General features: G+C 40.2%; 1 protein-coding gene across 10 annotated transcripts in view; it reads left to right on the forward strand.

Moving 5' to 3' along the window:
- Window positions 1-15,583, forward strand: part of SPAG9 (sperm associated antigen 9) — a 64,321-nt gene extending 48,738 nt beyond the window's left edge. For 5 of the 10 annotated variants that reach the window (XM_080560366.1, XM_080560371.1, XM_080560368.1 and 2 more), the window contains 11 exons: window positions 408-603; window positions 1,434-1,556; window positions 2,076-2,156; window positions 2,637-2,704; window positions 3,670-3,818; window positions 4,974-5,145; window positions 6,157-6,270; window positions 7,988-8,026; window positions 8,895-9,071; window positions 9,878-10,015; window positions 11,929-15,583. In XM_080560366.1, coding sequence (XP_080416492.1) covers window positions 408-603; window positions 1,434-1,556; window positions 2,076-2,156; window positions 2,637-2,704; window positions 3,670-3,818; window positions 4,974-5,145; window positions 6,157-6,270; window positions 7,988-8,026; window positions 8,895-9,071; window positions 9,878-10,015; window positions 11,929-12,044 — 1,373 coding nt within the window. In that variant the 3' untranslated portion in view covers window positions 12,045-15,583. The remainder of the gene's footprint in view (window positions 1-407; window positions 604-1,433; window positions 1,557-2,075; window positions 2,157-2,636; window positions 2,705-3,669; window positions 3,819-4,973; window positions 5,146-6,156; window positions 6,271-7,987; window positions 8,027-8,894; window positions 9,072-9,877; window positions 10,016-11,928) is intronic. The other 5 variants (XM_080560369.1, XM_080560373.1, XM_080560370.1 and 2 more) reach the window with 1 other exon arrangement.
- The last annotated feature ends 6,122 nt before the right edge of the window (window positions 15,584-21,705 follow it).

Below are 21,705 nucleotides of genomic sequence, written 5' to 3' on the forward strand. Positions count from 1 at the left end.
GCTTTGTGGAAGTGGTATCAAATGGGTGCAGACAGTTCCTTCTTTCAAATTCCTTTGAGTGAAGTCTGTCTTATGCCTGGTCTAAAGAGAACTTTTAAGTTATCCTGTATTTGACACGCTGATCTTCTCTTGACACATGACTCCAAAGGATATGGATATTTGCTGTATCCTATGAAGTCTTAATAGAGATTGAAGTATACCTGTTTACTTAAAGTGCATTTGACACCTTGTTGATACTGAAACTTCAGTAGCTTACTCTGTTTCTGATCAGAGGGTTTTTTAGATGAGATACTTGGATTGTGATTGTCTTGTTGTTACAGCTCTTCACTTACATTCTAAGTATCACACTTTGTCTGTTCTGAACAGTTCAGAATTCTCTTGCAGTTTTTCAAGTCTTTGTTCCACAGATACTGCAACTGAAAGTAATTCAGTAGATGACAACATTCCAACTGCAGAGGAGGCAACAGAAGCAACAGAAGTAAATGCAGGGACAGGAGAAGACCCAGCTGATATTGCACAAACAGGAGTCTACACAGAGCATGTCTTTACAGATCCACTGGGAGTACAGAATACAACAGAGGCATCTCCAGTGTACCAGCCTAGGTACATAGTTGAAACTTATACCTCTTAAAATGTATTTAAAAATAAAAATACTATGTTTTCAGGATCACGTGGTGACAAAAGTACTACCTTTTTCCTTGTAAAGGATATTGAGGTTTATGTAAGTAGTCTTGTTATAAAATGCTCTGCATGCATGAGGTGGTGATCTGGGTACAGTCTTTTATCTGTGAAATACATAGAACATGAGTACACACACCTACAGAATGTAGTAGTGAGTGTCTACCGGTTTGTCACTAAGTCCTCTTACAGACTTGATGGCACTGATCTAGAAACCCCTTGTGAAATTTCCTGTTCTGATGTGAAACTGTCAGTTTCTCCTGACCAGCTGGTTGTTCAAATATGTTTCCTTTCTGGGAATAATCAATCTGAGTAGTTACAGCAGTGGAGAAGCTTGAAAGTAAGCAGTACTTCAAATGATAGCAAGTTTGAAAGTTTGACATTTTCACTCCCTGCATACAGGCACAACTATATTACTGGGAGGTCAGGGAGTTGCAGCGTTTTTTAAGTATTTCTCCTACATGCCTCTGATGTTGCAACTCTTCTGCCATTGCCCCGGAGAGATCAATAAGACTAACAGGCTTGAATGAAACCTAAACTTTCCTTTTATAAATAAATGTCCGTTTGAAGAAATTGATTGTTATTAGGTTTCTGTCTGTATGATTGACGTACTTTTATGTACAGTTACTGTATTTAAATATTTTACATACTTAAAAAAAAATAACTGTAGATGCCAACAGCAATGAAGCAAATACCCATGTTATACTCTGAATAATCTGTGCACTTTATTCAATGTATTTCAACTGTTTTTTTAGCACTGACTCAGAGTTATATAAAGATGTTGCGATTTTGCCAAATGAGCAAGATCTAGTGAGAGAAGAAGCACAGAAAATGAGTAGCCTTTTACCGACAATGTGGCTTGGAACACAGAATGGATGGTAAGAAAACGATAATCTTTTAGATTCATTTAAAAAAATGATTTTAAAGGTACTTCTTGGCCCTATAGGCTGATAACTGTCTCAAGTCAAAATTAAGTGCAAAAAGCCCTCAAGAGCCAAAACCTTGTATGCTTGGCTACATTTGGGCATTAGAACTTTCAAAGAAAGTGTTTTAAGTGATTAGCAAGTTCTTTTTGGCAGGTAATGCTTACCTGTAGAAAAGTCTTTTTGTAGTGAAAGGAATGGTCTGATAGTTCTTACCATTCAATATTATATTATGCTAGAAAATATTGCCTTTTCTTTGTAGATACATCTGCAGTAAAACTTTGTAATGTTTTAGGTATCTGGAAAAACTGTTCTGCCTGCTAATGTAGTTTTCTTTCAGTCTTTATATAGTGTTCAGTGGAATGTGTTTTCTTTTTAATTGTGGATTTCAATTATAGGGGTTTTACCTGTGTTTTTCTCCTGCCTGGTAGACCTTTCTTAGTGCTTTTAATCCTTCCTGATTTGTCTTTTCAGCCTGTATGTTCATTCGTCAGTGGCCCAGTGGAGGAAATGTATCCATGCCATTAAACTTAAAGATTCTATTCTCAGTATCGTGTAAGTCCTGAAAGAATGTCATGTAAATTACAATTAACTTCTGTTAAAGTACATGTGAAGTAGTTTTTTATTTCCTCTCTAGGTATTGGGAATGTCAGCTGCCATAAGTGAACACATTTTTTGAGGGGCAGTGGAAAATGCTTAGCGAGTGAGGAAAATTAAGAGATCTTGTATATATTGCAAATGCTGTCGCTCAAATGTTGAGTTTCTTTGTAGCTGCATACTCAAAGCAGTTAGAGGTTGTTATCCTTGATGTTTCCTTCAAGCATTGTAGCTTGGTGTATTAAGCTATCTGAACTAGATTTTGAGTCACTGTTACTGTCTGTTCTGTTGAGCAGTATTGTAGAAATCAAAACACGCAGGCTAATGCAAATATAAAAAGTATACTGAAATTTAAAATGTTTATAGTTTATTTTAAACATACATTTTTAGAAATGCAGTCTAATAGTTTATATTCTTGTACCTCCTTTCTTTTACCAGACATGTAAAAGGAATAGTATTAGTTGCACTAGCTGATGGAACACTAGCAATATTTCACCGAGGAGTCGGTAAGCATTCTGTTAGGTCTTGAAACAGTGAAGTTACAATAGTACTTTTGCAAGAAATATGCCTTTCGTAGTGTTTTGAAAATGGGTCCCCCAATGTCTGTTTTGCAGATTGTATTGAGAAATATCTCTTATTTCAATTGCAATCTCAAGTATGATGTAGATTTTTAATACTTTATTTAACCAAGCATAACACTTGGTGTAAGTTCAGGGAAATTTTAAATGCAGCAGTTAGGAATCTCCTGTTCTCTTCCTCTTGCTCTGAGACACCCAGGTTCTTCTATTTGGAATCACCACCACAGATTCTGACTCGAAAGTTCCTTTTCATTGCTTAAAGGACTACAGAGTGAATGAAGCATCGAATGTGGTATATAAAGTGTGAGAGCCTCTGGCCCACTGCTTTTGTTACTATCACCTTCTGTGCATCCTCTGCCTCTGTACCTATACAACACATAGTTACATTTCTTTATAATTTACTTGGCTGTCTGTTAACAGATGCTCTTTCACATGTTTAAGTACTTAACTCTTAAGTACCCTTATGGCATATTTAAATTCTTAAAGCACTGGCCAACGTTTCTATGCTCAGCATAGTCAAGCAGCAAGTGCCTAGCGTTGTGTGGGTAGTTGCTTGTTATGTATATATACTGATGCCTATCCAAGTAAAGCATTTAGCACTAGGTAACTTGCTGTTTTTAAAAATGTTTTGACATGTATTAAACATGAGTCATGGTTCAACCTTATTATATAAAAACAAAGTAGCAGTTGGGATGTTGGTAGTTCATACAACTAATAGCTGCTTTCTTTAATGCGGAGCTTAGACATAAATTTGTATTGACTTACCCAGATTATTACAGTGCTTTTGAGAAATGAAACTCTTAAGATATTTTGCTTTTAACTTACTTTTAAACTTATAGGAACCTATGTTTTGTTTTTTTTTCATTTTTTTTATTTTGCCTCTGTCTTTAAAGATGGTCAGTGGGATTTGACAAACTATCACCTCTTAGACCTGGGCCGGCCGCATCATTCTATAAGATGCATGACAGTGGTACATGACAAAGTCTGGTGTGGCTACAGAAACAAAATCTATGTTGTTCAACCGAAGGCCATGAAAATAGAGGCAAGTTTAAAATGGTGTTTCAAATAAACGTTTTGTTTTAAAGCTATCTCGTGCTACAGCACAAACTCCTGAGTAACTCTGGAGAACAATTCTTTGTTCATCAGCACAGAAATAGGCAGACAACTTTGTTTTAGGAAGTAGTTTTAAATTTTCTTAAGTTGTTGTCATTGTTCTGGAAGAGTTTAAGATATGATGAGATAGTTTTTATTTGTAGAAAGTGATTATTTTGGGGTTTAGTTCTCCACTTCAACCTGGCGAGAAATGAGAAAATGTCTTGTAGATCCTTGCAGGTCTTGTAAGGCTAGCTCCCAGCTCATTCTTTACATTCATGCATACTTACGTATTCATTATGTTTTCCATCCCCCTGTAACCTTCTCTAGAGTCTGAACACTTTAGAGGTTTGTAAGTGTTAATCTTGAATGTACTCTCTCTCCAGTTAAGGAATGTTTTGTTTATGTAAGGTGTGTAAGCTGTTTTCTGCAGTGTTCTGTGTATGCAAGTACAGGAATTGGCTATGTTTTCTGAAAGCTCTTAGCAATATTAGTAGTTGAGCTTTTGGTACTTCAGCTTCTGGTACTTGGTCTGAGATATGGACCAGACTTTCAGGGTGACTGCTTAGCTCTTCTGAAAATATTAAGCACCCAATTCATAAGTTCTTTGTGACAAGTTACATATGTAGGAAAACTGAAAGGAAAGAATTCATGCAATAAAGAACTGAGTTGTTTTGCTGGTGGATAGCGTGTATTCTGCAGGGGTGAGCTTGTATGCAAGAGCAAGGCTTGACAAAACTAGGAAGAAAAGCACCTTTGGGGCATACGTATTTTGTGCGTCGTCTGCAGGACCTCACACCAAAAAGGCTTCTGTATAAAACAGATGGAAATCAGAGTAGGCTGGGAATGTTATTTACATAAGAATGTAGTAGGAAATTATGGCTTTGAGATCATGCTTCAGGGCAGGGAATCAGCCTTTTTATTATTACTTTATCAGCATCACATGGTAATCGTCGCTAAGCAATGTTTTTGCTAGTAATCTCACAAATCAGGGAATGGTAGATGACTTAAGAAAATTGCTGGTATTGACAGTGTATGAGTAGTAGAGAAGTCCTTTGTACTCTTCTTTATTTCATTTTCTAATTTAAAATCCAATCTTTTGTAGAAGTCATTTGATGCACACCCAAGAAGAGAAAGCCAAGTGAGACAGCTGGCATGGGTGGGTGATGGGGTATGGGTGTCTATTCGCTTGGACTCTACTCTGCGTCTCTATCATGCGCACACGTATCAGCATCTGCAGGATGTGGACATTGAACCTTATGTAAGCAAAATGCTAGGTAAGTTGATAAGAAACTGTAGTATTCTTACACCTCTTTGTATCTGGAGCTTTCTTATTCTGTTATGAGCCAGTCAATTCCCATTGCAAACAAACTGGATGGGTGGGTGGAAGTCTAGTCAAACCCTGTTTGATGTGAAAACTTAATTCTGGAAGTAGAAGTGTAAGTCTGTCTGATAGGTCTCTGGTATAGTCTGATTCTACCAGATGTCTAAGGTGTCTCTGAAAACTCAGAACTATTGAGAAAAATGGTACTTGGGCAGGAATCAATAGATAAAGTAAAATCTTTCCCTTTATTACTAGAATGATGCCTCTTTTAGTCTGAGTGGGAAGAACCCATTACTTCTCTGCAAAAAATGCTGTTTCTTTTCCAATACAAATGCAGAATAGCAAATTCCTACTGCTGTGAAAGCTAATAAGGCTTCTGATTTTTCATTATGTTTATGTAAGAGCAATTTGACTACCTACGTAACAAATATAGGTAATTGGACCAGTGGAAATCCTTCACAATTAACTATTATGCCATCAGTGTAAGGGGGGCTAGTGTAGCATACATTCCGTTTAGCTTGACAGCTTTCTTCTGCTCCCCTCATAGCATTAATGATAGTCTTTGAAACTTCTTCACTTCTTGAAGAAACAGTACCATTTATTTTTATGGGTGTGAGAAACTATTTCACACTGGTGAACTCACCATCTTTTGTTTGAAAAGCTTCCATGGCACTGGAAGCCCCAAAATAACTTATTGTGCAGCATTGTATAACTGTTGTATCTTTTGTGCTTTCTCACAGTTCACATTAATTTCTTTCTATATAGATTCATGACTTAATTCACAGAAATGCTGTAACTTTTTTTATTTTACCTTTACAACTTGGATGTGCTCCTCTGCCTTATTTGTTTGAAGTGGGAGGGAATTACTTGTCAACATGAGTTGGGAGTTGAAGTTAAGATTCTGTTATGGAAGTAAAATTATTCTTGCTCATAATTTTTGATGAAAAGCATCTTTTGTTTTTAGGTACTGGTAAACTGGGATTCTCATTTGTGAGAATCACAGCTCTTATGGTGTCTTGTAATCGTTTATGGGTAGGAACAGGAAATGGTGTCATCATCTCCATTCCATTAACAGAAAGTAAGTAAAATATAAATGAATAGCACTGTGCAATATGCTGTAGTTGCAAAAATAATATTAAGGTCATTCAGATGCTTGATAATGGATAGAAAATTTTACTGCCAGGTCTGAATCTTTCAGGTTTGTAGCAGATTGGACCTGCACAATGTTTAGCACCTAATCTGTGCCCATGGTTACAATTCTGAGCAAAAAATCCTGTCTCCAAAATTGCTTGCGCTTCAATTTAAGTGGACTGGCTTGAATGCAAGAGGCACCTTGAAGCCTTAGTACTAGCAGTGTTTGTAGGAGTTGATTGCTTGTAAGAGATAGCTGTGGTGTTGTAATTAATGTTATGATTGCCATATGATCACCAGAGTAGGTTTTCCATTTGATTTGAGCAAGTTGGTATTGTTGTAGTACAATTCAGCTATAGTTTTTGAGAATTCTTCACAGAGTTTGTATAAAGGACTGGAACAGCACTAGTACCAGCTGCTTCTAAGGACATGTTCAAAGCTCTGGGAGTTCTAAACACGTTCGTTAAATAGAACACCAACTTCTAGGTAAAATTCCAATACTGTAGATCCATCTATCTGCTTAAAAACAGACCCTGAACTCTTGTTGTAGGCTGAAACTACTTGGGAATGGAGGCAAGTATTCTGATGTGGGCAGTTGAACCTTAAGAGAAGATGGTCGAGTTCAAGGGCAAAATGAATCTTACAGGTTAAGCTTTGGAAGAATTTCTCTGTAAATTGGTTGCTTGAAGCAAATAACAACAAAACAATGATACTTGTGTCTAAGATTAATAAAACATATGGACAGAAGTTTCAGAAAATAAAAAGTAGCACTGGTAGTCTTAATTGTACTGTGTTTTGTATCAAAACTAGTGCAATCTGATGGGTAGATTTTAGGGTAACTTAATAGTAAAAGGTCTTCATGTTGTATCTGCTTTGTTGAACAGCACATACATGCGTTTTTCATACTGTTCCATTACATTGTCCATCCATTCAATAAATGTCTTTTTTTGCATTGCATGAGTCTACTAGGAAAGGACAGGTTTCCTATCAAGGAATTTGAGATAGTTTAATTCATGCTTTCAAAAATTATAGCTCTTAATTTGCATCAAGCTTACTTTAATGTTTCCAGAGGAGTGTGTTTTAAAACAGTAGTGAACATGGAAAAAAAATCCCTATTAAAGTTACTTGGTTTAATTTCAGTGTTGTTAGTTGCTCGTGAGTTGGAACAACCATTTGTGGATAGCTTGATTGTGGGTTTGAGAACCCTTGTTATAAATATTCAGGGTTTCAACAGCGGTCACATCCGTGCATAATCAATTGCATATCTCAGTTCCCTAGGTCTCATTAGCAGGGCACCTTCCAGATCTGCAGATAGTGTTTCAAAAGGGCACTTGAAAACAAGAGTAGTTATATATTACTTTGGTAGTTTCCTGCCAAGGAAAGAGAGAAAGGGGAAACATTGCTAATCAATGATAAACTCTATAGCAATAAAGCACATGAAGGTGACAGTGCTTTTGTTGTCCATTTTGTACTGAAACTTTAATAACAAGATGCTGTTCTTTGACTTAATATTGAATCTTCTGTATTTAAATATTTACTGTTTTAGGAGCTAAAATTTTAAGCTCTCTTATCAAAACCAAAATACAAGAATGGTGGGTTCTCATTAATCCTTCTCCTCTACTGTCGTACCTATCCATTTCCCCTTTCCTCCTTTCTCACTTTAGCTGTAATCCTCCACCAGGGACGTTTACTGGGGCTGAGGGGTAAGTGCAGATCCTGAACAAAAATCTATTTTCAGGCTTCTAATAGCCACTTTGAGGCTGTTTTCCACTCCCTATAGATTTACCCTTTGTATGTTCCTAAATGTTTTTCCACTTGCAGTTACTGCATTGCAGCAGTTTTATGTTTGCTAAATGGCCACCAATCTGCTCAGCAGTTTAGTATATCATCCTGTGTTGCAGCTGAACTTTCATACAGACTTTGTTTTTCTTCCAGCCAATGTGATACCATATCTTATAACTTTGTCATTAATCCACATCGTTTACTGTCTTGTTACAAATCACTGTTTCTTTCACTTCTTTGATAGTCTTTGGAATGGAGATGGCTTGTATGTCTAGCATGAGTACTTCTCTGTTTTAATGCATTTTAAAACTTCTCAGTAAAAATCAGATAGAATTATAATACGGTAGCTTCTTTATGCCCACGGGTGGCTATTTTTAGAGATTTTTTTCACTTGCAAGGGGATACCCTATGATTAGTTGGAATGAAGGTGTCTTTAGTTATGTTACATACATTGAATTTGCTCTTACTGAAATACATTAGAGGTACTTATTCCCTGTGAAAGATATAAAACTTTCACAAATTATTTGTTTTCCAAAAGTAGGATATTAAAATTTGGTGTTTATGCTAGACTAATAAGAATCCTGCTCCATTTTCTGATGTACTTAAAATAACGAAGCATGCAATCTTTTTTCTTTCCAGCTCTGTCTTGAATTGGCATTGCTGCCCTCCTGTTTCATTTTTATCTAAGTTGGCTTTAGCTTTTAGATGGTACCATAAGGTTTCTTAACAAATAACCATTTCTGTAATTTGTTCTTTCAAGCAGAAAACAGTTCTTTTCTTCTTTTACAGCTAATAAAGCAGCAGCAGGTTCCGGAAACCGTCCAGGGAGTGTAATACGTGTATATGGAGATGAGAATAGTGACAAAGTGACTCCAGGAACCTTCATACCATATTGTTCAATGGCACATGCACAGCTTTGCTTCCATGGGCACCGTGATGCTGTTAAATTCTTTGTTGCAGTACCTGGTGAGCTTTTTATCATTCTTCAAATTAAGTTTCTTTTTTTTTCCCCTTTCTCCTTTGTTTCTTAAGCCTAGAGTTTTAGGCAAAGATAGCAAGTGTATGAAATTGTCTTTGGAAACATACTTATTACTTTATGTAAGACTTTTCTGATTCATAACTGCAGTACTGTTTAGTGGGGCAAAAAAGGGGTTGGCCAAAAAAAAGACGACTTTTTTGCTTTTGTCTGGGGCAAGGTACTGTGGAAACTGAGTACTTGCCTGTTGAGAAGGTGGTAAACAGCTAGCTGACACAAGGTCTGATTTAAGAATCTGACGTCCTGCAGGAATGAGGAACTACTAAGGGAGAAGACCCCAGAAGAAAGAACCTTGTTTGAAAAAGCTTAAGTTTTCTAGGAGCTGTGGTGCTGGTGGAATTACCCTCTCAGCAACTTCATATACATGGTGTGCTGGAAGTAAATGACAAGTTTACTTAATGGGCTGACATGTGCTGAATCATTTCAGTTGTCTGAAGAAGTCCTTAAGTCTGTTTCAGTGTCATTGTCTAGATCTGCATGCCTGTGCTGTGAATTCTGTCAAGAGGCATTTAATTCTGACTTGCACTGAGCTGACCTGACTTCATCTCTTTAGAGAGAGGTGAAAGCAGAGCATAGCTAGCTTTTTTTTTTTTTTTTTGCTGCTTGTTGTAGAGATAATAAAATCCAAAGTTAACTGTATTATTAGGCATTAGGTATGTCAGCCAACAACTAAATTACAGGTGGTCTTATTCTGTGAGATGGGGCACAAAAATGTGTTCTGTATGTTTTGATACAGGTCAGGTGGTTTGCCCACAGAGTAGTGGTGGAACAGAGCTAACGGGTGATAAACCAGCCCAAGAGTCCTTCAACCAGAGTTCCTTAAAATCAATGTTGGTGATAAGTGGTGGAGAGGGATATATTGACTTCAGAATGGGTAAGAAATACTGAATTTACAATCAGTTATAATTCCATAATGAAAGTCTTAAATAAGGTCATTAACCATATAAAAACTTCCATTGTGATTGTGGACTGCATTTCTGTGGTTAGTCAGTATGTGCGTGTTTGCTAAGTATATAGAAGCCTCTTTATTCTCATATACACACCTTCAATTTCCTCTTCTCCTCCCAGTAAACCATGACCTCTGAGAGACTACTGTTTGAGAAGGTTTATTTGAAACTCTGCTTTGGAGTCATGTACCACCTTACCATTTATGTATTCAGCCTTATTTTGAGAAGTTAAGGTCTTCCTTCTCAAGCTGCTGAAAAATATGTCTGTAGTTAAATGACCTTTTGTGGTCAGTTTGCATATTTAAGTATTACATGAACAACACTTAAACCAAGATTTGCTCATGTTTGAGGGAAGAGGGAGAGAGTAGTTCACTGTTATCTTTAGACGCCCTTCTTATTTTGATCACTGTTTTTTATTTTTTTTGGACAGCACTTTTGCATGATCTAGCCAATAAATGATCTCTTGTGCAAGCCTTTTTATTTTTAATTGAAACTTTTGGGGAAATGTAACAAAAATGAGTGTTATAATTCAATGTTTAGAATCTGCAGTGGGAGAGTTTGAAAAAAAAGTGCCCCAAAGGAAGTCCAACTCCTGATTTTGAACTCCTTTTTGCCTTAATCTGTTTCTAGTGATCTTCGGGGGGCGGGGGGCAAAAAGAAAACACCCAAAACAACAATAAAAATCGAACCAACCCCCCCCCCCCCCCCCCAAAAAAAAAAGGGCCAGCCCAAATGCTGTTATCCCCAATGCAAAACAAGTTCCTGCTAGTAACCCCGGTGTAGTTTATGTAGGAGGTAGGACTTAGTAATTGTGTGCCACGTTGCAGCGAGGTATTGAAAACTCTGCACTTGTTCTAAGCAAGCTGGTATAGCCACATACCAAACATGCGTTTTGTTGTCCTTGTGGCATGATGCAAAGACTTGAACATAAGCATAGTGTAGCATAAGCTGCATTAACTCAGCCCTCGCCACACCAGTGCAGCAAGCTGGCTCAAGAGCAAGTTCAGTCTATTCTGTGTTTAGATTCATTAGAGCTGCAAAGTAGTCTAACCAGAATCCCAGCCAAATTGTGACTTGAAACCTTCCTGAAGCTGTCAGTAAGTTCCCATTTCATCTGATTAAACTGATCTTCTGTACCACAAGACTGCCTCTGTACTGATGTTTATTGCTGTCTACATGAGGTTTTGTTAGTGGTTAGTCTGTCACCTTTGATCCAAGTTGGCTCACATCACAAAGTTTAGATGCAGTTGTAAAAATGCTCTCCTCTTTTGAAGGGTAATAAAGGAGAGTAGGTTTAAGGATGCCTTGTGCCAGTGTGTGCAGTGTTGTGACAAGCTAGGTTAACTAGAACAAGAGGAAAAGACAAAAAGGACCACTGTTTATCAAACACATGGATGTTGTATTGTCTTATTTGTGCTCAATTACTGCTCATATTTCTAGAGCATTTTGTGGTTTGTGTGTTTATGCTAGTGCACTTTGTAGCATAACCATCTTCGTTTCCTCCTGGAAGATGCTACAGGTTTGCAAGTTGGGCCATTTCTTTTTTACATCGAAGAGCTAGAAGTAATGAAATATGTAGAGTTGAGATACTCACAAAACTCTAGTTAATTTCTGATGGGGCTAGGTTTGAAGAATGCAACTGTCAGAATACTAGGCTCAAAATAATTAGGCAACAAACTTCCAGTTTGTAACTTACATATCTGAGATCCTGAATATTCCTTTTCAGGAGCATGTGGCAACTACTGTGTTTAGTGAGCTGTAAATCTAGATGTCATTTATTTTGCTTCATTTGGTGTTTAAAATGTTCTTGTCTGCCTGAATCAAAGCTGCTGTTTTTCAGGTGATGAAGGTGGAGAATCTGAACTCCTTGGAGAAGCTCTACAACTAGAACCTTCTGTAGCCAAAGCTGAGAGGAGTCACTTGATAGTGTGGCAAGTAATGTATGGCAGTGAGTGAGCCTGTAGGATGCAGCTGGAGACCTTAAAAACTAAAAAGGAAAAAAAAAAAAAAAGCTTCTGCATGTTTTTTTTATTTTGTGAAACATGTTTCACTACATGATGTTGAAGCATTTCTTTGCTGTTTAACTTTATATTGCAAATCTGTCATACCTTTAACTATACAGGAATTACCTTGTGCTGTTTTACTGCAACGTTGTTACATGGAACAGTATAATGAAATCAGAACTTCCTCAAAACCGGTGTGCACACCATAGTAAGCAATCGAGACATTAGTTTTACTGTACCACAACAATCTAATATAGTTCACTTCTTTGGTAGTCTCACTTGAGTTTGGCTTTATTTCAGCTGAGCTTCATTTCACTGTATAATGCATTGAGTAAAACAGCAAAGTTATTCCCAGAGTATTAAAAAAAAAATTAATCAGGTGGATTATCAAGGTTCATCCAAATATTCAGCGAGGGCTAAAGCAAACTGTTTCAGCTTTTGTTTTCAAACTTGGAAAGTCTTGCTTATGTAGTGTAAACAGATTGATTTGTTACGTTCATCAAAAATTGGGGGGGGGAAGGGATTGTATAGAAATTATGACAATATTTAAATAAAACAACATGTTTTCACTGTTGAACCTTAAAGTTTGAGAACTGCTGCCCTCGATCAGCAATTTTGAGCATAGTGTTTTCCCATTTCCCTGACATGGATACATGTGAACGACTGTTTCCAAAGGGTATCCTTAGGATGATTTAAATTGGAAAACAATTGCAGAATTCTTGAACCAGGGGATACATTTTTTTTTCTTGTCTTAACTCCTTATGTCCTAAGCACTAGAATGATCTTCTCTGCCTAGCTGGTCAAACTCATGAGGCACTACATGTGTGAAGGTTAAAGACCTCAAGTAGAGCATGAGAAAAGACAGAGTGTACAGGAAAAACGCATTCTGCCCAACTGAGATTGTAAAGGAACTTTAGTGCCAGATAATAGGGTACAAAGTGTATTTTTTGTAGCTGCATACCCCCATTTAGTCCCACCCAAAAGAAGTTTAACCATGTTAGCAGGATTGAGAAATTGTTGAAAGTCAGGAGACTCTAATATCAGGCTGACATTCTGTCTACTCACTGTCTATTTTTTTAACCATAAGTGTGAGTTGAAGACTGTCTTCCTTTTACATTGAATTTCCTACATTAGTATCAAACTTAAGTTAAACACTTCATGACTTCTGTTCTTCAGACTATTTTAAAACCTAGATTTGCTCTTTCATTTATTTGCTAGAAAATACAAATTTGAGGGGTTTTAATAAACATCCAGCATTTACCCCCCAAAAGCTGGGACTGTTCTGTTCAGATTAGCAGAAGAATTAGTAAATTGGTATGTGAGAGAACTGAACAGTTTCAGAGGAGTAAATGTAGAAACACTTTTTTAAAACTGCCTAAACATTTTTATGCAATAGGAGCAGTTCTGGTCTATCAGGCAAACATGTGTTTATATATTTTCTTAATTTTTTAAATGAACACATTTAGCTGAGGTCTATTGTGTAAATATATATTTAGGCAGCTTTTTCAAATGCATATCATAGCTGATAAACCAGAAAAACTCCATTCAGGTCTGTTGGTTAGATTTATATGTATAAATACTTTTTAAGCAACATATTTTGTACACAGCTGTTCCTCTCGTAAATATGTATTTAGGACATGAACTATGTAGTAAAAAAAAAAAAATCCTTATTAAAGAAGTCTAATATCTTGGTAGTATTTTTCTCTTCAGAATGCCAAAAGTGATGAGAGCATGTTGTTCATAATTTGCTTTCCAAATTCATCTTTAATGTCACTCAAACTACTTTGGCGTAATTATAAAGTCTGGGAGCTCTTAAAAATTATACGAATACAGAAGGTAAACTGACTTAATGCTCTTATAGAGACCTATTTAAATCTCCTGTAGAAAAATGTATGCTGAACTTGAAGCACATCTGAATTAACTTATGAAATTGGATGTCTAAGAAAAATGCTGTCTAAACTTTTACAGTTGTGCAGAATCTTCACTGTGAGTGGTGCAGTTTCATTGCTTCTCCTGCCATCTTAAATTCATTTTTCTTCAGAAAGCACAGTCTCCAAAGCTTTTACTCACTGGTTGATTGTCACATTCTTGTGTTCTCAAAAAACCAACCAAACGCACAATTCCATTCCTTGGTTCTTGTATAGCATTTTATTTGTAATTAGTAATGATCAGTTTTCTTTGGCTTTACTGCTGTCAAGTAGAGCAGTAAAATCTGGCAAGTGTGTACCTGGTCTTTTGCCAAATGTATCTGGTCCACCGTGCCATTTTAGTCACCTCAGTGGACCAACTTGAGCAGATTTTTCAGCAACGGCTATTTCTGTCCAAAAGTAGACAGGTTTTTAAAGAAAATAATAGATTAACTATGTACCACTGTGGGTGTAGATAAAAGGCATGTGCACTTCTCTGTATTTCTCATCTAAAAACTATCCCCTGTCCTAAGGTACAGTAGATTAAATGGATCCTTATTCTCATCACAGTGCACTGGGATTTATATGCTCCTGACTTAAGGTCACTTTGAATGGTGAGTAAAACAAGGAAAGCCCCAGGCATTGAGATGACAATACACCCCTAAAAATCAGTCTCCAGAATGTTTATGCATACACTCATATATGATTAAAGCATCATATAAATAGGAGCTAATCTTTTGATAGCTACAGCTTGTTAATAGTTTGGAAACATTTCGAGCACAAAATATGCAGCACATTACTTGCCTGGGTAAGGGTGTTTGCATGGTAAAGGTGAAATGCATTGTATAAGCTGCTGCATTGTCCATTTCTTGTAAAGGTCTTCCTGCGTTGGATCAGATAGAGCTGGCAGAGCGTAGACACTTTATCATAGGCTGCCTTAGTAACAAACAAATGTTAAATCTGTTTTATTATACTAACTGTTCTAAAGAACGTGTGTCTTTTAAAATGCTGTGTAACTGAATATTTATTTCCATGTGAGTATTATAAAAGTTACCAAAGGATTAAACCTGACTTAGCACTCTTGTAAGTGACCCTGTCTCAACAGGGTCTTGTGAAGGCCCTGTTCTGTAAAACAAGACACGGTAAACTCAAATACAGTTCTTTAGGGAAATTAAATGTTTTTTTCTAACAGGGTTATGCCATATTGTAACAACCTATGTTGCACCTCAAAGCATTTTTCTATACACTAAATGTCTCTCCCGCCCTCTAACAAAATTAAGTTTCCTTTATTAATTTCGTTGATGCACATTTCTCAATCTTTTAAACATATTTTAAACATTTTATGGTCTGTAATTTTTGAAAGTTTTGTCTGTTGGACACTTTACGCTGAATTTTACTTGCCTCTGTAATCCAAGATGGATACTACAGCGTTAAACTTGCTGTCTGTTAAAACTTGAGGCTTCTGTGAGCAGAAAAGCTCATATAGCAGTGTAGTTATTTCAGTATTTATTTCTATTATTGAATCCATGGGGTTCAGAATGTAACTTTGTACATGAAATATATATAAATATGTATATGAAACATGCATCTGATTTGGTGTTTTCTTTGTGGTCTTGTGTTAAGTTCAAAAGCTTTTGATGCTACCAGAAGGCATAATAATTTTATACTAGCAGGTAAATATTGCCATCATAAATACAGGTAATCTATTTGAGTCATCCCACAACTGCTCTAATCCTGGTATCTCACACTGGGCCTAAGCAAAAAACTCTGAAGAAAAACTGCATACACTGACTGGATCCTAAATGCTGTCTTCATCTCCTATATAGCCTTCAAACCTGCTGATTCATAGATTAAAACTAGAGGATGGATAACCACTGAACTTGCAGTTCAGGTGAGGTAGCCGCTGACACTGGAATTTATTTTCCAAATTTTTTAGCACCTCACAAAAGAACTGGCTTCATTCATTTAAGCCCGAAAGTACGTTGGTTAGTTACTGCACAGCACAGGAAGTTATATATTTACAAGGCAGAAGAGTGAGGGCTGGGTGACCGGTTTCTCCTGCAGAAGCGAAGCACTTGGCTAGAACCAGGTTTTCAGTTGTTTCCTGGGATATCTGCCACATTCTACCCCTGTTTGTCCCGGCACTTTATCTTGAGTCTGTAACAAGTGGCCATGCCACTGAAAATATTTGGTTAACCTTTGTAGTAATGGGTTCTGATGGAGCCCTCCTTGTGCAACAACAACGTTTTGTCCCCCTTGTGTGCTGGTGAACATGGTAGGCAGCAACATGCCCCTTGCTTGTGTGTGCTGATGTACTCTTGCTTCTCTCAAACAATATTGAAGAGCCTACATAAAGTTGCTTTTGATTACCTATAGGATGCAAATACCTTGTATTAACATATACAGAGATTATTTTTGATCATTTACTGGAATTTTCTTGCAAGATCTTTGCCTTGTTGCCTTTCCAGAACAGATGTACTGACATATCCCTCAGTGTTTGTTCTCAGATGTATCTGTTCATATGCGTGTCAGTGCACTGTGCTAATAAGAGTGTGTATTAAATATGAAGAAGCATCAAAAGAATCTTTACTTGGGAAATGTTTAAGCTTTCTTCTCCTAGCCATGCTGTGCATGTGGATAAGTAGTTTGATTCTTCAGATTTCTTATTTTAAAAGTGCTTATAGCACTGTAGTTTACAATTCTATCAAATGACATTTGGAAACTGAAGTTTTAAGCTGTGATAAATGCCCAAGCCATTCACCAGTGAACATGACAATAACAGGAAAAACTAGCAGGTTTTTAAAAATCTCAGTGGTCTGTCTCCTGTAAAAAGAAGCGGCCAGCTTCAAATCATAGTATGTAAAATGTTTGTTTGCCTGAATGCTTTTTTATTGGAAAGTACTCGTCTGCTGGAAATTAAACTTCAGGCTTACTGAAAGAGAGTGAATTTCTTTTTTTTTTTTCTTCTACAATGGGATGTTAAACCAAAATGAGGCATTCTTTTTGCCATCACTTCCCTTTCACCATCCTGTAATGTGTTTGAAAGCCGTTTGAGCAATACAGTCTGTGAATGTTATTTAGCTTTATGATCATCTCTGAGGCAGAAGTGCCTCTTCAAGTCTTCTGCAGGAGAATGAAGAGGGCTTTTTGGCCTTGGACCGTGCTCCAGATTCAGGACATGTGGCAATCTTGCCCGGTTACAATTAACTTCTTCAAAAGACATTGAAGTGACAAACCTAATTCTGAGAAGAGTTGTTTCCCTGCTTTTCAAAACCCGCTTGCAGAGTGGTGTGATGTGGATTGTTTATTAGCTGCTTGTGACTTAAGTGGGATGAGAACCCTCAGGACTGCCTGTGTTGTGTTTAAACACAAGGTGGTGCTCTAAGAATTCATCGGCTCCATCCAGACCTGCAGGAGAAGTCGTTGTGCTGGGGTACGGTTCTTCTCCCTGCCTGCCTGCCAACATGCGAGTGTTGGGTTTCCTCTAGCAGCTCTTCAAGGTGGAGATCCTGTGTCAGCGGTCGAACAAAAGAAAAGGAGAATTTGGGCGTTTGATCATCAAAGGGTTCAGAAAATTGCTTGCCCTTGCCTTCCCCTTGGTTGTGGTTTAAGTTGTGTTGTGGGGATTTCTCTGCCTTGGGTGCGGCCGCTCTGCGGTGTGGTGGAGCCCCCAAGCTGGGACCTCTTCAGCCCCTTGCAGCTGGGGCATGGAAAAAAAATGCTTCTCCTGTTTTAAATATCATGGGAGCATGAGCAGGGCTTAATTAGGAGGTGCTACTCTTGCCTCTCTTCAAGAACAGAAGCACCACAGCCCTCCTCCACCCCACAGCCCCAAGGCTTTTGGGCTTGCAGGTGGCTTCTGTGGCCAAGGGAAGGACTGCTGCCTTCCCCTGCTGCTGCCCTCTCTGCACGAGATGTTTGTGCCCAGCGGCTCCTGCTTTGTTAATGGCTCAGGGCTGGAGCTTAAATAAGGAGGAGGAAAAAAAAAAAAAGTTGGAAACTGTCCTGGATTCCACATCTGCTTTTCACTTCCACCTTGGTGCAGAGGGGCCAGCACTGGGAGTGCTGTGTCTGAGTGGCCACGGGGCCACCAGAGCTGGGGTCGGGGTTTTAACCTCCCTCCCTCTGTGCTGGTGGGGATGGGGCTGCCACCACCGGGTGCCTGCATCTGGACCAGTGCTGTGGTGACTGGCGGCCTCTTCACCCAGGCTGCAGCTGGGTGAAATGGGTGCATGGGGACAAGCGCAGTGTGTGTGACCTGTGGCCCTCCTTGGGGGCTGGTGTGGTGGCCTTGTGTGGGTTTTGAGAGCACCAAGTTGTAATCATTGTGGTACCCCGTGGCCTGGCTTGCAGACATGGCTCCTGGGGGTGACTCCCTTCAAAGCAAGGATCAGCCTACCTTTACTTTAAAGGAAAAAAAAAAAAAGGTGATGCACTGGGGCAGACCAAAAGCCCCCATGTCCTGTATCAGGGTGGCAGATGCCTGGAGGAGAGCAAGTGGGGCCAGGTGTGTTGGCTACGCCGTAGCCTGCTGCCCTTCAGGCCTTGAAAACAACCTCTGCCTGCTGGAAGGGACTGGATCTGTGGAAAATGGTATAGCTGCCTGTAGCCCAGCAGGAATAAAAAGCAGGAAGTTGGAGAGCTCATTGGTGTGCAAAGGCAGCTGGGAAGCCTCTGGGTGTTCCTCTGGCTGCAGTAAATACCGAGTGAGACGGCCCTTTAACTTCTGTCCTCTCCCAGAGCCCTGGGGGCTGTGTGGAGGCGCGGGGGCCTTGTGTGGTGCTGTCCCTGCTCGCTTCAGGCCCTGGTTTTTCTTCCTGGGATGGCAGAGAGACCTCGGGGGATGACAAGAACTGGGGTCAGGTGAGAAGGCCCAGCCAGCCTCCTCAAAGCCTAGAACCACGGGAGGACCTGGCTCTGCCTCTTCATGGACTGTATTGAATCCTGGAGCCCCTGGGGCAGCAGAGACCCCAGGTTCACCGGGCCGTAGGCCTCAGGGCTGTGCCCAGGGAAGGCTGGCACCGCTTTGGGTGGGTAATTGTGTGGGAAAGGGTGTTTACAGCTGAATGCCGGAGAGACACGGCGCTGAGGAGATTTTTGGCTGCTAATTGATGTGCTCAATGAGAGAACAGCAGGATGCATGCGTGGGCAGGGAAAATTGAATTCTTGTCAAAATTGCCCAAAAGATAATGAAAATCCCCGGGATAAGAGAGAGGTGAGTTGGGTGGCATCCACAAAACCATTAGAGTCGGGTTGACTCAGCTTGTAAATAAGCACTGTGTGGGTGCTCCCTACCAAAAGTGCTCTCCTGTGTTTTGGGATGTGGCCGTGCTGCGTTCCTCCTGGGGAGGGAAGGTGCTGCAGCCCGGCCTTGGGCCGCAGGGGAGCTGCCAGTGCTGAGCACCAGGCCCGAGGTGCTTGTCCTGGACCTCCTGTGGGGCTGTGGTTTTCTGTATGTGGGAAGGGAAGGTCTAAACGAGGGGAGGTGGCACGGCCAACTTCCCTGGCAGTGCCCGACCAGCAAACCTGCACCCCGTGCTCCCCACTGGTGCTACTGCTTATTGAGAAAGTAAAGATTTTAGGCTTGCAAAGAGGGGCAGGGAAACAGCTTTGCTGCCATTTGGGTACCAACATGCTGCCAAAACGACCTGTCGTCAGCCTGAAATAGCAAAGTGGTTGTCTGGCTTTTGCAAGCATTTTTAAGAGTTATTTCTCAGCCAAATCTCTGAACTTTTCAGGGTGCTGGGAAGGTCATTTCACCATAGCAACCTGGACCTGCGCTAAAGCCCCAAATGTCAACTTTGGGCCAAAGCTGCGGCTGAATCGCTGTAAGCGAGCTGTGAACAGAGAGGTGGTCGTGCTGCAGGCTGCAACCGGCTCCTCTTCCAGAAAGGGTGTAGGTTCCCAGGAGGGGCTGCAGCTCATGGAGGAAGGTGAGTGGCACCACCTGGGCTCATGCTGCCTGTGAGTGGCAATTCAGTGCCATATTCTGGCCCTGATCGTCTCCGTAACTGACTGTGGTGCACAGGAGCTGCAGCTCAAGCAAGGCATGATTTGGAGCCTTTTTGGTGCTGTTCTTCTCGTCCTCCAGCTGCTCCACAAATACTGGCCCAAGGGTGCCACATGCCTTCCTCCAGGGAAGGTTGGTGTTTGGGCAAGAGGCACAGAAGTCTTTGTTAATCAACCTGGCTGCTGCAGTTTCCTCTCATGTTTGTACAAATGACACTTTTTAAGCTAATCTCATGCCCCACCTCTGATGATCTGGGGCAGCTCTCATCACTTCTCCTTTAAAACAAACAAAACCCCAAACTCCATGATGCTGCAAAGCCTGGTGCAGCCAGCAGAGCAGCCTGGTCCCCTAGCAGAGCAGCTGCAGTGCCCTGGGTTACCTCCTCCCTGGGACCAGCTCCTCCTGCAGCAACCCCATGGGGAATTTACCCCTTCAAAGATTTTGATAGAAATAGAAAGAAATCTCTCTTGTCATTCCTCACAGCAAGCACTTTGCATCCAAAGCAAACACCAGGGCCAGAGGTTGACGTGTTTGTTTTTCATGTGCTGCAGCCACGCTGAACGCCGGCACTGTCTGCTCGCAGTAGCTGCCCACCTGTCTGTAAGCCCCCATTTTTGAAACCTTTGTAAGCCCCCATCATTGTGCTTTTAGCAGAGCCCAGAGAAAGAAATGCCACAGAATGAGCTTAGTGGGTACCTGGGATGGGAGCCCCATCTGAGTAAATAAAGTTACATAAGCCAGTAGGTTGTAGCTCTATGTTGTTTATAGGTCATAAATCCACATTTCCTGGATTTTACAGCTTCTGTTTAAAAATATAAACAACAACAACAACAAAATACTATGTGATTGGAACAAGCCTGAGCATTGATCGTCCCTTAACACAAATATTGGCTCCGAAGCACTCCTCGCCCTGCCTGCAGGCACGCTGCCCCGGCCCCGTGCTGGCAGTGCCTGCAGGAAGCCGGGTGATGCTCAGAGGGGAAAGCTGGAGGTGAGCAGAGCGTGGGGCATGGCTGTGCACACGTGCTTATTGAGGGACTTGGCCAGCACCACGTCACCATACGGTGACATAGCGATGGCACAAACAAGACATGCATTGTGCTCTTCCTTTAAATAGCGCCAGCATCCAGAGACACTATTTCTGCAGGTTTTATGGCTGTGGAGGGTACAAGAACCCACTGGCTTTTAATAGCTTGGAGTTATTTAGAGATTTTATTTGCCCAACAGCGCTGTGCTTTCTGGGATGCTTTAGGAAGTGTTTGCAGTAGTAATGAAATGTTTCTATCAAATGTACTCACTTGGGGATTGCTAAACCTTTTCTGTTGGTAGCAGCTGTGCAGGGACTGTCCTGGTCCACTTGGGGCTGGGATGAGCACCAGAAGTGAGCAAAATGCTGAGAGCTGCACTGATGGCACAAGGACGGACACCTGGACCACGCCGTGCATTGTGCCTCCCGGGGCAGGCTTCAGTCAGCGTGTCAGCTAGAAGGGTGGCTTTGAAACCATGGTCTGGGGACGTTTAGGATGCTGCGGGTGATGCTTAAGCATCCATAAATAGTAATTAAGCAAAGCAATGTTGTACGGCTTGTTGAGCTGTCTGTAAACTTTCCCTGGGGTCTACACGCTTGCTGGAAACTGTGTAAGCCTCCAGCAGTCAAAACAGAATAAAATACCCACAACCAGTGCTCAGAGCATCAG

Source organism: Anser brachyrhynchus, assembly GCF_964034855.1.
Source record: "Anser brachyrhynchus genome assembly, chromosome: 18".
NCBI lineage: Eukaryota > Metazoa > Chordata > Aves > Anseriformes > Anatidae > Anser > Anser brachyrhynchus.